At 45.8% G+C, this 14,556-nt stretch overlaps 1 protein-coding gene across 9 annotated transcripts in view; it reads right to left on the reverse strand.

The window, feature by feature from the left end:
* Positions 1 to 2,368: 2,368 nt before the first annotated feature.
* FGFR3 (fibroblast growth factor receptor 3) overlaps positions 2,369 to 14,556 on the reverse strand; it is a 148,085-nt gene continuing 135,897 nt past the window's right edge. For all 9 annotated transcript variants that reach the window (XM_077350913.1, XM_077350914.1, XM_077350912.1 and 6 more), the window contains exons 15-17: positions 13,000 to 13,137; positions 10,506 to 10,611; positions 2,369 to 5,147 (exon numbers count right to left, since the gene is read on the reverse strand). In XM_077350913.1, the coding sequence (XP_077207028.1) occupies positions 4,986 to 5,147; positions 10,506 to 10,611; positions 13,000 to 13,137 (406 nt within the window). In that variant the 3' untranslated portion in view covers positions 2,369 to 4,985. The remainder of the gene's footprint in view (positions 5,148 to 10,505; positions 10,612 to 12,999; positions 13,138 to 14,556) is intronic.

Below are 14,556 nucleotides of genomic sequence, written 5' to 3' on the forward strand. Positions count from 1 at the left end.
CCAGGTTCCGATTTTAGTTTCCAGTAGTGTGACGGGCTGGAGCAGCCCTGTCCTGGGATGTTTCCTTTGCAACCATGTTTCATGATTCTGTAGACAGTTTTTGTCCATTAATACGAGTGCCTGAATGGAGAGCATTTTATAAACTTGCCACACACTAATTAATTTGCCTGTCCCCACCTTTGCTCAAGGCTTTGTTGCTGCATATCAAGTAGAAATCATTTAGGAGCCTCCTAGAAGGCAACTCTTCCAATTGAGTCTCACCTGAGTTCAGAGATGGTGAGGTTGCTCTTGGGCAAGGCGCCAAAAGTAATACCGTGAATAGAAATTAACGCTTTCCTGCCTGAGCCAAAGTCCACAGTTTTTATAAAAGAAATATGATTGTTAAGCTTTAGAGACTGACCAAATATGCATGGCAGAAGCTGCAACAGGCAGGTGTGGTCTGACCAGTGCCGTATACAATGGGACTATGACATCTTGTGATTTTGATGTGATGCCCCTGTTGATACAGCCCAAAATGGCATTCACCTTTTTTTACTGCCTGCTCATGTTTAGTTTACTATCCACAAGTACCCCAAGGTCTTGTTCATACATAGTGTTACCTAGAAGCGTATCCCCCATCCAGTAGGCATGCTTTTCATTTTTCTGACCCAGATGCAGAACTTTACACTTATCTTTATTAAATTGCATCTTGTTCTCATTTGCCCATTTTTCCATTGTGTTCAGATCTCGTTAAACTGTCTCTATCTTCCGGAGTATTTGCCAGCCCTTCCAATTTGGTGTCATCTGCAAAGTTGATTAGTCCCTCCACCCCTTCATCTAGATCATTAATAAATATGTTAAAAAGTACCAGACCGAGCCCTGAGCCCTGAGGTACCCAGCTACTCACCTCCAGCCTGATGAAACACCATTGACAACAACTCTTTGAGTGCGGTTCTCTAACCAATTCCCTATCCACCTAACTATCTGAAAATCCAGATTGCAGTCTTCCAATTTATCCATCAGAACATCATGGGGAACCTTATCAAAAGCTTTACTGAAATCACCTACCTGGCTTTGCGACTTCCGATTGGCCCCTCCACTTGTCAGTCCGGGACCAAGGGGCCAATCCAGGAGTTTTGATCCCGGACTCAGCCCACCCTAACACCCCTTCAAGTTGTGAGATTTCCCAGTAGGCATGACTTTTGTCTTCTTGATATTCAGCTAAAATCTTATTCGGTTCTTTCAGCTTTAACCTTCAGCACTAGTCACTTCTTTGCTATCTTCTGCCAGTAATCTGCTATCATCTGCCTATCTAATTTTTAAAGTTCCTTCCACCAACTTTCTCTCCACCTTAATCTAAAACTAGTTCATCTTTTCTTTTATGTTCTACATATAGCTTGAAGAGACAGGGGGACAAAATGGAACCCTGCCTGACACTTTTACCAACTGGAAACCTTTGTTTCTCATTATTCTGTTCTAAGAGTAGCCACTTGGTCAGAGAGCAGGTTGTACATCAAAACAATCATTGTAGCATGTCCACTTCATTTACAACCGACTGGATTCTAGTTTATTACAATGTTTGTTCTATGTGTTTCCCTGCAGTTTATTTGCACTCCACTGTCTGCATTATGTCTTAGAGTATGTCATGTCTTAGAGTTTTCTGCTAGCCTTGTCTCCTGATTTCTGTAATCCCAGTCCAGTTGCATTGTTACTGGATGGCTTGTGCTATCTTACTGAATTGTTTTCTGCATTTTGTAATACTCCTGGAGCTCCTCCTGTAATACTCCTGTAATACTCCTCCTCAATAAGAAAGGTGGAATATAAATGAAATAAATGTGTCCTGAACCTTTTTTAACCTGCAGACATCTTTGGAATTCTGATACAGTGTGTGGGATGCAGCCACAAAATGGCTGCTGCATGAGGCAGAGCCAGCTACAAAATGGCTACTACAGTTTACCTTCTTGTGCTGTGGTTGCAGCTGCTGTTAAAGCAATGTTTTAAAAAATCTGCAGAGTGAATCAATTCGCCAGTGAACAATCTGAAGTCATGCTGGAGAAAAGTCCCATCTGCCCCTGCCCAATTTCTAAAACCTTTTCTTTTTTTGGGGGGGGGGGGGACAGGATTAATGTTGGTGGATACCATGATCCAAATCTCCACTGTACCAAGGAAGTTTGCTGAGTGACCTTGGGCCAGTCACACACTCTCAGCCTCCCCTACCTCACAGGGCTGTTGTGAAGAGAAAATGGAACAGATTCTGATATAAGCCATTTAGGGCCCCCATTGGGAGAAAAGGCAGTATGAATATAAATAAAGCTAAATAAATACATATGTGAAAATTTATTGTCAAATAGATTCAACAATTTCAGGGAAAGGAGAGATCACATCCAAGTATTCTTGATATTTTATTTTTTTTTGCCAAGTAAACGAGAGCAAAATAAACACAAAATAAACATTTTTGCACGTTCCACAGTTGTACTGTCAAGCAAATAAAAATACAGCAACCAGAATACATTAATTCAGGGTTACACCCACACCTACATACATACGACACATCCAAACACACTGCCCATGTAACAAGCCCATACTAATTTGACAAGCATCTTCTTGGTTCAAAGCATGAACTTTTAAAATCCTGGCTATGAAGTTATATAAGAACCGCATAAGAAATATTAAAAAGAATCAGTTTACAACCAAATACTTCTTTGTAAAAGATAAATTATATATGTGAGTGTGTATATGCATGTGCGCATATACATTTATAATATTGAATGAATGTAGGCACACCTTTATACATCACTCTGGACAGGAATAGCAATTTTCAGATTCTTGGAATTTATCCAAATAAGAGACATAGTAAGAAAAATATCAAAATTATTTTAGAAAGTATTCGTAAAAAAAAAAAAAGCCTAAACTTGTCTTTGATATTTTGACTATAAATTAAATATACTGATAAAATCCTTATGGTGTTACCAGCATGAGCCCAACTCAGGGCTAAGGGCCACTTTTCACAACTAATCTGCAGAGGGGCAAGAAAAGACCTCTAGAGACCCCTGGAGCCTGATGAGGCACTAAGAACTTAAAAGTGTCATGCAAATGCAATTCCATTGTTCCTCTCACTCGATTCTGTGCCTGGTATTTATTGAAAGCATTTTGACAGCATTACCAGGCACATAAAGCCAAAGATAGATTTGCTAGCCAGAAGCTTCTGGCCTCAAAACAAAGAAAATGCCAGCCTCAAAAATAGTCCAAATCTCCCTTACAATTAGATTTAAATTATTATTTTGCTGAGCTAGTTTTTCTCCAACATTAAAACACACACACAGATTGGTAAGAGGAAAATTCAAATTCATTTCCAGTGAATATTGCAGTTCTGCTTGCATATTTATTAACCACAAAGAATATTTTCATTAAAAAGGAAAAAAGATACACTCATACCGCCTTAATACACAGTGGTAAAATTGATGACAGTTTTATTGGCTCTTATACAGAAGTTAAAATAATTTCTCCTGTCATTTGTTTTGGGTTTTCCACTACTGTATTATAGGCTGAATGCTCACTATAATCTAGAATTTATTTCTTTGTTAAGAACAAAAGAATATATAGTATTGCATATTGTTAAGTGACTATACATCTACCTATACATTCTCTTAAAATTTCCTGTAAACGCAGAGGAAACGTATTGATTAATATAATTTCTCCCACTTTCAATAAGTTAGAACTTCAAATGGTAAAAAATTAAATGTATACATTAATGCTAAACCATTCTAACAAAAAAAAGAGATGTTAATGTCTATAAATAATTTTACAAATATACATGTTAATATAATAAAAAAACAGGCAAGGTATAAAGAAAATATCTTTGCTCAATCATTATATCCTAATTTAGAAACTCTCTTATTTGCAAAATTTCTCTTTCGGTCTTGTTGTTAGCTGCATTTACATTAGACCCCTATACACACTCACACTTATAGTTATATACACAACTTTAGTGAATAAATCTTTTTACTATATATAGGCAATTACCTTCAGGTACCCGTAATTATTTTCTCCAAGTACTGATTGATCAGTAGGGGGAAAAACCCAGATATCAAGGGAAATTTGTTGAGAGAACTTTTAGGCCCCAATCCAGCAATATTATATATAGGAGCCAGGATTTGGGTCCAGTGTTTATGAATTTTAAACTATTACCCTGGAATAATTTAGAACTGAGTAACCACAACATGCTTGTATACAAACGTGACCTCAGAACTCAGGCAGCTCTATAGGCTTTTCAAGGCAAGAAATGTTCAGAGGTGATTTTCCATTGCCTCCCTCTGTGCAGTGGCCCTGTGTGGCAGACTCCCATCCAAATAGCAACCAGGGCCGCCCCTGCTTAACTTGAGTTCTGACAAGAGTGGGCTAGTCCAGGCTATCCCGGGCGATGGTTGTGCTTAGGCATATTTTCATTTACTCCATTCTTGCTTGTAGCACAAGAACTAGCTATTCTATGCCATGTTCAAACCCAACCAACTTTTTATGATGCATGTATTGTAAAAGTGATTGACTTCAGAATGACCGTCATGTTCCCCCCTCCAATAAATTAAAAAATAGATATACAGGTGTATAAGCCCTTGCAAGCAATGTGGCTTTTGATCTCCACAAAAAGATTCTGGTACCCACTGCATAACGAAACAAAGGCTACATTCTTTGCGCGCTTTTCTCATAAAAGGCAGACAATGGATTCCTCCTCCTTCCCTCCACCTATTACAGGCTGGGGAAGGTGACGCTGGAAATCACGCTGGAGGCTGAAGGTGCGACAGTCTTTTGGACACACGGCGTTCTGCTTGCCTGTCTGCAGCTCTCTTGGGGGGGAAAACGGGCATCTTCAGCACAAACCCCACTTCTTGGCTTGCTTTGTTAACGCAATGGGGAAATATGTGCCCTACGGTTCCATGGAGTTTATTTTGGGCCTCAACCATAGATACATTCAAAAGTTTCTTTTCCCCCCTCCTGAGGTCTATCTGCCATCATGTCAGGATGATGCTGTTGGCTTGATGTTTTGGAGGACAAGGCTCATCGGACAGAAGATCGTGCGCAAAGACAGAATCATCTCCTGATGAGTACGCACTGGGGGTCTCCTGACCCACCGGGGAATACTGCTCAAAAGGCACTGACAGGTCCAGGTACTCCTGCAAGAACCACAATTGAGGGGGGGGGGGGGTAAAGAGGAAGAAGATGACCATCTCATACTTCCGGAGTGATGCCTAATTCCCTTGCCTATTCAGGGGAGATTTGAAATTCCACATATGAATGGCAAATGTCCTTGCTCCTGCTCATGTTTGATATATGGTAGGGATCCCCAACCATTTGAGTCTGTGGGCACCATGCACAGCACAAAATGGCTGCTGTTGCTTACCTTCTTGAGCCATGTGGCAACATGCTGGCAAAGCAATGTTTTTAGAAATCTACAAAAACAAGTCCCCAGTTGGGAGGCATTGCTAGGCAAAGGCTCCATCCAGTTCCATCAACTTTCTAAAAAAACTTAGTGGGAACCAGGAAAAGGAGTAGGTGGGTGCAATGGCACCACATTGGGGATATCCAATCAATCGGAGTGCATTGGCATTCCAAGGTAAATAAATTCTAACAGGTAGCCATGGGAGGATGTAATAAAATATATCAAATGGTACCTTATTCCAGCACAAACTGGTATGAGTCAGAGTATACGGTATCAGGGCGATGTAATGAAATCTCCCCAGGATTTACATGAACCGGAAGATCATCTGAGGCCTCTATTACACCATGGAAGAGATGCCACAGCAGGTCCCCAGTTGGAACCCATTTATTGTTAATGATAAAAAAAGAATGGACACCCAAAGTGTTTTACGTTTCCTACATTTCATCCGTGAGGCACAGAGTTCTCTGAAACTGATTATGCATGGCGTGGAAAGGCCAGGCTGGTTGCTTGCATGGCAGCGGGGCTAATCCCCACTTCTCAACCGTACTCGGGCCCCTTCCAAACTCCGCCCCATCCCCCGGTACACTAGGGTGGAGGCAAAAGCAAATGACCTGCTTCTGACACTGGTGCTATGCAACGCCAGGTCAATAAAGAACAAAACCTCCACCCTGTGAAACCACTTCGCAGAGCAAAGTGCGGACCTGACATGCATGACAGAGACATGGACCAGGGAGGGTGAAACTGATGCCCTTAAAGACCTAGTCCCTGCTGGGTACTCTGTTCTCCACCAGTCTCGGACAGCGGGGTGGGAAGGAGGCATGGCAATTCTGACTCGAGAGGCTTTCTCTTTCAGAGCCCTTCCTGCGTCAACAATACCAGGTATTGAATATGTTGGATGGGGATGAATCGAGAGCGTGGTCATCTAGCTAGGGTACCGCACACCCAATGCACTGCCAGATGCCCTACCACAAGATGTCATAGTCATAGTCCCATTGTATACGGCACTGGTCAGACCACACCTAGAGTACTGTGTGCAGTTCTGGAGGCCTCACTTCAAGAAGGACGTAGATAAAATTGAAAGGGTACAAAGGAGAGCGACGAAGATGATCTGGGGCCAAGGGACCAAGCCCTATGAAGATAGGTTGATGGACTTGGGAATGTTCAGCCTGGAGAAAAGGAGGTTGAGAGGGGACATGATAGCCCTCTTTAAGTATTTGAAAGGTTGTCACTTGGAGGAGGGCAGGATGCTGTTTCTGTTGGCTGCAGAGGAGAGGACACGCAGTAATAGGTTTAAACTTCAAGTACAACGATATCAGGAAAAAAAATTTCACAGACAGAGTAGTTCAGGAGTGGAATAGGCTGCCTAAGGAGGTGGTGAGCTCCCCCTCACTGGCAGTCTTCAAGCAAAGGTTGGATACACACTTTTCTTGGATGCTTTAGGATGCGTTGAGCAGGGGGTTGGACTAGATGGCCTGTATGGCCCCTTCCAACTCTATGATTCTATGACCTGCCCTGCTGTTGTTGGTGGCGGCTTGGAGGATACAGTTCCCCAGACTAATAGTTCTGGGGGACTTTAACATCCATCCTGAGCTGCCGTCCTCCAGAACTGGGCAAGACCTGGCGTCAACAATGGCGACACTAGAGCTCTCTCAGTTTGTTGTTGGCCCCACCCATCAAGCAGGCCACACCCTGGATCTCATTTTTGGTGCAGGTCTGGATGTGGATCTGGTCATGCCATGGTGAGACCACTATGCTCTGAAGGCCTGGTGAAGGCTACTACCCCTCCTCAGTTGGGCGTCGAGCAAATTTTAGCTTGCCCGTGGAGACTTATGGATTCAATTGGATTCCTGAATGCTCTAAGGGAACCAATGCCTCCTGGCACTTCTCTCAATGGCCTAGTCAGCAACTGGCATGGCAGATTGCTGGCTGCCATGGATGAGATAGCTCCCTGACTCCCTCTCCGCCCCTGTCTCAAGCGAGCTCCCTGGTACACTGAGGAGCTTCGCAAGAAGAAACAGGAACTGAGACAGTGACAAAGCCTTGAGAACATCTTATAGAATGCAGCTGAAGGCCTATGAGATGGCGGCGAAGTCAGTAAAGCGTAATTTTTACTCTGCTATCATCGCATCTACAGACTCGTGCCGGCTCAAGCATTTAGGATAGTTCGATCTCTTACTGCCCTAGTAGAAGAGTACCACAAGGGGTGGTCCTCTCTCCTATCCTATTTAACATTTTCATGCACCCTCTTGCAAAACTGGTATGGAAGTTTGGGTTGGGCTGTCATCAGTATGCAGATGACACCCAGCTCTTCCTCCTGAGGGATGGCTGCCCTGACTTTCCCCCAGAAACATTAGCCAGCTGTCTGGAAGCAGTGACGAGATGATTCAAGCAGAGTTGCCTGAAGCTCAATCCTTCAAAGACCTGTGGCTGGGTAAGAAGGACCCATGTGAGGAAGCGCACCTGCCTAAATTGGTGTAGACCTCACTACGGCTAACTCCGCCAGGAACCTGGGTGTGTTCCTGGATGCTTCCCTCACAATGGAAGCCCAGGTCACGAAGGTAGCACGGCTGGCATTCTTCCATCTCCGCAAAGGCAAGCTACGAGTGCCCTACCTGGCCCCGGAACACCTAGCCACAGTGATCTACATGACCGTCACCTCCAGGGTAGATTTCTGTAACTCGCTCTATGTAGGCCTGCCCTTAAGTCTTTACCCAGAAACTAAAGCTGGTCCAAAATGCAGCGGCCAGTATTCTCATAGCGACACTGTGGAGATCCCACATCCGGCCCATCCTTCATCAATTACAATGGTTGCCAGTGGAATTCCGGATCAGGTTAAAGGTTCTGATAATTATCTTCAAGGTCATACATGATCAGGGCCCAGTGTACCTGAAGGATCGCCTCCCTGCCTATGCCCCCAAAAGAGCTTTATTTTAAAAGAGCTGGTGGAACAAGCTCCCAGAGGAGATCAGGGCCCTGACAGAACTAAAACAGTTCCACAGGGCCTGCAAAAGGGAGCTCTTCCACCAGCCATTTGGCTAAGGCCAGGCCAACCAAGCCAACATCTGCAGGGCCCCTGCTTCCCCTCCCCTCCAGAAATCCACTAAGACTCCTGGACCTGTTTGAATTCATAGAATCATAGAATCATAGAGTTAGAAGGAGCCATACAGGCCATCTAGTCCAACCCCCTGCTCTATGCAGGATCAGCCCTAAGCATCCTAAAGCATCCAAGAAAAGTGTGCATCCAACCTCTGCTTGAAGACTGCCAGTGAGGGGGAGCTCACCACCTCCTTAGGCAGCCTATTCCACTGCTGAACTACTCTGACTGTGAAAATTTTTTTCCTGATATCTAGCCTATATCGTTGTACTTGAAGTTTAAACCCATTACTGCGTGTCCTCTCCTCTGCAGCCAACAGAAACAGCATCCTGGCCTCCTCCAAGTGACAACCTTTCAAATATTTAAAGAGGGCTATCATGTCCCCTCTCAACCTCCTTTTCTCCAGGCTAAACATTCCCAAGTCCCTCAACCTATCTTCCCTTGGCCCCAGATCATCTTCGTCACTCTCCTCTGTACCCTTTCAATTTTATCTACGTCCTTCTTGAAGTGAGGCCTCCAGAACTGCACACAGTACTCCAGGTGTGGTCTGACCAGTGCCGTATACAATGGGACTATGACATCTTTTGATTCTGATATGATGCCCCTGTTGATACAGCCCAAAATGGCATTCGCCTTTTTTACCGCTGCATCACACTGCCTGCTCATGTTCAGTTTACAGTCCACAAGTACCCCAAGGTCTCGTTCACACACAGTGCTACCTAGAAGCGTATCCCCCATCCAGTAGGTATGCTTTTCATTTTTCTGACCCAGATGCAGAACTTTACACTTATCTTTATTAAATTGCATCTTGTTCTCATTTGCCCATTTTTCCATTGTGTTCAGATCTCGTTGAACTCTGTCTCTATCTTCCGGAGTATTTGCCAGTCCTCCCAATTTGGTGTCATCTGCAAACTTGATGAGTAGTCCCTCCACCCCCTCATCTAGATTGTTAATAAATATGTTAAAAAGTACCGGGCCGAGCACCGAACCCTGAGGTACCCCGCTACTCACCTCCCTCCAGTCTGATGAAACACCATTGACAACAACTCTTTGAGTGTGGTTCTCTAACCAATTCCCTATCCACTTAACTATCTGAAAATCCAGATTGCAGTCCTTCAACTTATCCATCAGAACATAATGGGGAACCTTGTCAAAAGCTTTACTAAAATCCAAGTAAATGACATCAACTGAATTTCCACGATCCAGTTACTATTACTATTGTTTATGTTATAGTGCAAAGAAGGCACTGGCAAATCACCCCTTACTGAGTCTGCCATGTAAACGCTAGAGGGCGTCACCCCAAGGGTTAGACATGACCTGGTGCTTGCACAGGGGATACCTTTACCTTTACCTTTCCTGTCGCAGGCATCATTGGCACCCAGGCCAGGCCAGGCCAGGCCAGGCCAGGCCAGGCCAGGCCAGGCCAGGCCAGGCCAGGCCAGGCCAGGCCAGGCCAGGCCAGGCCAGGCCAGGCCAGGCCAGGCCAGGCCAGGCCAGGCCAGGCCAGGCCAGGCCAGGCCAGGCCAGGCCAGGCCCGTGCACACAAGGAAGAAACCAGTCCCTCTGCTTACAGTGTCCTGGCAGGGACAAAAGATTCTTCACAGCACTGTGAGGCTTAATGGAGCATTTTTTTTCTTTGCAGGAAAGTGGGAAGAAACCCTCCCTACCCCCTGCACGATGGAACCTTTCTGCCCTGTGTGGATGAGTAATCTGGGGTGGACAGGGTCTGATGTGGTAAAAGGTCCCCTGTGAGGACTCAGGAAGTGGCAGAACATGCTGCTTCGCTGCAAACAACTGATGGTGGTATGGTATAGCTGCCACTGTGCATAACTGGTTTCACAGACTACAGTACTGTGCAGCCATGGGAATAAAGAGTTGATTACATGTTTTTGCATGGAGGTTACCAAGTACACAGCTGACAGGGGATAATGGTAATTGTAATCCACAGGCACCTGGCCACCCCCGTTCTGGTCCCTTCCTAGAGGCAGATGTACTCACGTCTGTTGAGGTCATGATTAAGATTCGATCCAGGTCTTCAACCAGCTGCTTAAAGGTTGGCCTCTGTGAAGGCACTGCGTGCCAGCATTCCCTCATGATCATGTACCTGCGAGGAAAGGGGGAAAGGGGGAGTTGGTGTTTGGAAAGGGTTCGGTCACACCCACTGCAAAGAAGATGCTGGACAGGGCATTGTTTGTAGCCAGACATTTCTATAACAAAAGCAGGCTCAATCCCAAGACAAAACCATGCAGAGCTTTATTAGTTTGCATCAGCCATTAGGAAACCAAACTGCTATTATAATGCCCCTATGTGGAGTTATGGCGCAGCCTCAGTTGGAAAATGACATTGCAGAACTGGAAAAGTACAGAAGCGGGCAACCAAGATGATGGAGGACTTGGAGCACCTTCACTAAGATGAAAGGATGAAGAGTCTCAATATCTGCCAGGGGCTGACCTCACTGATCAGACTGTGGAGGTGGTGTTAATGGACTAATGCTTTGGTGATTCTGGGGGGGGGGAGGGTTGGTCTAATCAGACAGAAGAACAGCATAACCAGATGGGTGGGATTTGTCCTGTGGAGTGCCACAGGGTTATGTTCCCTCGCCCAAGCTCTTCACTATCTACAAAAGGCCATGAATAAGATCTTCCTTGTCTTTTAGTTTGTGTCAACACAATCAGAATCCAGTAGCACTTCTAAGACCAACAAAGATTTATTCAAGGCGTGAGCTTTCGAATGCAAGCACTCTTTCTCAGAAGAGTGTGCATGTCATCAATCTGCAGAAAAAAACCAACTCCATCATCCAAACCTCTGAGATGCACCAACCGTGGGTCTGAACCAGTGCCCTGAAATGGTAGGCAGGGGGCTTAGGCACAGCAAGCAAATGTTGACTCTAAACAAGACAGGGGCAAGGCGGATCAGGAAAGCCGATGCTTTAGAGAGACCTGGTCCACTAGTTTTGGATGGAGGGAGGTTGGCATTTGCAGAGTGGGTTAAATCCATGGGGCTACTCAAGCTAGCAATTAAGAAGCAGGTTGATGTAGAGGAGCCTCCCATCAGCTACATTTCATCTGCCAACACTCTCCTTTCTGAGAGTCAGCATGGAGCTTTTATTCCAATCCCAGGTCAATCCCTGCCATATACACTGAATGCGATTTCCATTTTGAGCGATTAAATTTTTTTCTTCCAGAGTGACCCTAACTTTCTCCCTGGAGTGGATATAAACCTTGATATTTGAAAGTGTGTGCAGCTGTAAGTGTGCAGCTGTCTGCTTTTCCTGAAATAACTTGCTGCCAAATCTTCAATGCTGTAGAAAAGCCCTGATTGGCCAGGGCGTCAGTTTATGGTTCCCAGGTTGCAAGGCTTTCCTTAAAGGGAAATCCCTAACTTCTCTCAGCAGAAGCTCCAGAAGCCCTAACTTCTCTCAGCAGAGATTTTCCTCTTGGATTTATTCCCCCTCCAATCCTCCCCTCCCCCCCCCCGTTCAAGAAAAGAAAGAGGCTCCTGCTGTGCTTGCCTTCCCTCCCTGTTCTGAACTTCCTTAATCATGTGCAGAATACTTTCTGTTTCAATGGGGGGGGGGGGGGAGGAGAAAGAGGAAGACCCAAGTTCAAATTGGTCTGAATTCAGCAGGATCCACAACGGAACTAAAAAAAGTAAATGCAGAATCAGCCCTGGTCACACTAATCCATACTAAAGAACAGAAATAGAAGACATGCTGGATCAATTCAATGGCCTAATCAGTCACAAAGTGGCCAAAAACCTAGATACCTTCAAGTGGTCAACCAGTGGGGCCGAATTCCAGAAGCCCTCCCATTGTTGCACCAAGAAGACACAACACCACTCATCGTCATCTCCTCTCTCCAGTCCCCTCTTACAAGCAGTCAATGCTAAGAGCTGCCACCACTTCCTGTGGTGGGGAATTCTACATGTTAAGGACTCTTTGGGTGAAGAAGGCCTTCCTTTTATCAGTTCTAAACCTACTGGTCATTAATTTATGTACTGTACCTCACAGCTGGATTACTGTAATGTGATCTATGCTGGGCTGCAAGTGAATTAAGTAAGCACCTTCAGAGCACTTCACAGCAAAGAGAAACCAAAACATTATTCAAAGAAGTGAAGCAAATAGTTGCCAATACTTAAATGTACAGATGGTGAAGCAACCACCGCCTTTTCACTCTCACATGCCAGCGTGGCATAGTGGTTAATAGTGGTGGCTTCTAATCTGGAGAACTGGGTTTGATTCCCCACTTCTCCACATGCAGCCAGCTGGGTGGCCTTGAGCCAGTCACAGACCTGATAGTGCTGTTCTGACTGAGCACTCCTGCCAGAGCTCTTCCAGCCCCACCTACCTCACAGGGTGCCTGCTGTGGGGAGAAGAAGGGGAGGCCATTGTAAGACCCTTTGAGACTTCTTCAGGCAGTGAAAGTGGGGTAAAAAACCCAACTCTTCTTCTTCTTCCAAGATGGAAGATACTTCCTCATTAAGCACAACTTACAAATCATGGGTACAGTTGGCTGGCTTGTCCATCCGATGGCCCTCCTTTAAGAGTTTAAACAGTTCTTCAACTGGAATTCCTGGGTATGGAGACCCTCCTAAAGTGAAGATCTCCCAAAGCAGCACTCCAAAGGACCACCTGGGAACCAAAATATTAAACATTCCATTAATTTTGTGGATGCAAAGTTAAAAGATTGTTATCTGTGCAGCCACCTATCTTAACCATAGTTTCTCTAAATATTTTGGAAAGTGCATTATGGGTGGTCCGCTGTCTGGAACAGTATCCGCTGTCCAGACTCTGTTTCCCGCGCAGCGGGCCAATCCTCCTTGAGTCCCCACAGCGCCCGCCCCAAAGCCTGGCCACAAGGGACGTACCACCTCATGCCCACACACTCCCCGCCAGCCACCAAGCCCAGCACATGCTTCTTCACCGGCAAGGGGCTGCAAGGTGCCGCCGCTGGCCCCGAGGAGGCAGCAGCAGCGGTGACCCTAGGAGGTGATCATGCCCACCAGGAGATGCTGGTGGTGGACCTGAGCTGGCGGGCACTCCAAGGAGGAGACGGTATCCACAAAGAGGCACCAACGATCCGCCACCAGGTTGACCTGCTGTGCCTGAGCTGCGCGGGGGGGGGGGGGGGCTGCCATGAGCTGCTGCAGCCATGCACTAGGAGCCATCATCCATGCCCAGTACAGACACCCGCCAACAGCTGTGGGATCAGAGACCCAGATGCAACTGGGGACAGATGCCAGGAGGCCCCTATGGCACACTGCCAACCCTGAGGACCAGCCACCTCCCATGCCTCTGGCCCCAAGATGCCAGCCATCGCCCCATGTTGCCGCCGCCAGCCCACTTGAAGCCGACCCACCACCAGATTCATGATGATTATAGTAGTTGCAGTGCCAGTCATGGAAGAAAATAGACCCTCCTCCCAAATGTGTCCGAGAATTCCACATACACCCATGCTATTTGCACTGCAACCTAAGGTTGTCTGCCATGTGGCAGGTGTCATTTGTCAAAAAATAAAGTGAGGACACACAAACGTAGTTGCTGGCCTCAGGGTGATGATGGGAGTTACTTTCTATAAGCCTACAATAAGTCTGATGCAGCAAAAATGATGGGGATTGTAGTGTCCAAAAATCAAGGAAATAGGAACATCCTGACACAGATTAGTTCAGCAGTGGAATAGGCTGCCTAAGGAGGTGGTGAGCTCCCCCTCACTGGCAGTCTTCAAGCAAAGGTTGGATGCACACTTTTCTTGGATGCTTTAGGATGCTTAGGGCTGATCCTGCGTTGAGCAGGGGGTTGGACTAGATGGCCTGTATGGCCCCTTCCAACTCTATGATTCTATAATTCTATGATTATCTCCAGAATATCATTTTACAATGGAAGCAAAGTTTTACTTGTGAGAAGGTGGGAAGGTGCAAGAAAGTATCCCCTCCTTTACAAGACAAAGGAGGGGGGAGGGGTTAAAAACTTCCCGTTCTGACTAGGATCTAAGAGATGCTGGTTCCCATTCCCAATCTGTCACATAAATTTGCTCAATAACCTCGGATCAGA

This window comes from Paroedura picta, chromosome 8 (assembly GCF_049243985.1).
Source record: "Paroedura picta isolate Pp20150507F chromosome 8, Ppicta_v3.0, whole genome shotgun sequence".
In the NCBI taxonomy this organism is placed as follows: Eukaryota; Metazoa; Chordata; class Lepidosauria; order Squamata; family Gekkonidae; genus Paroedura; species Paroedura picta.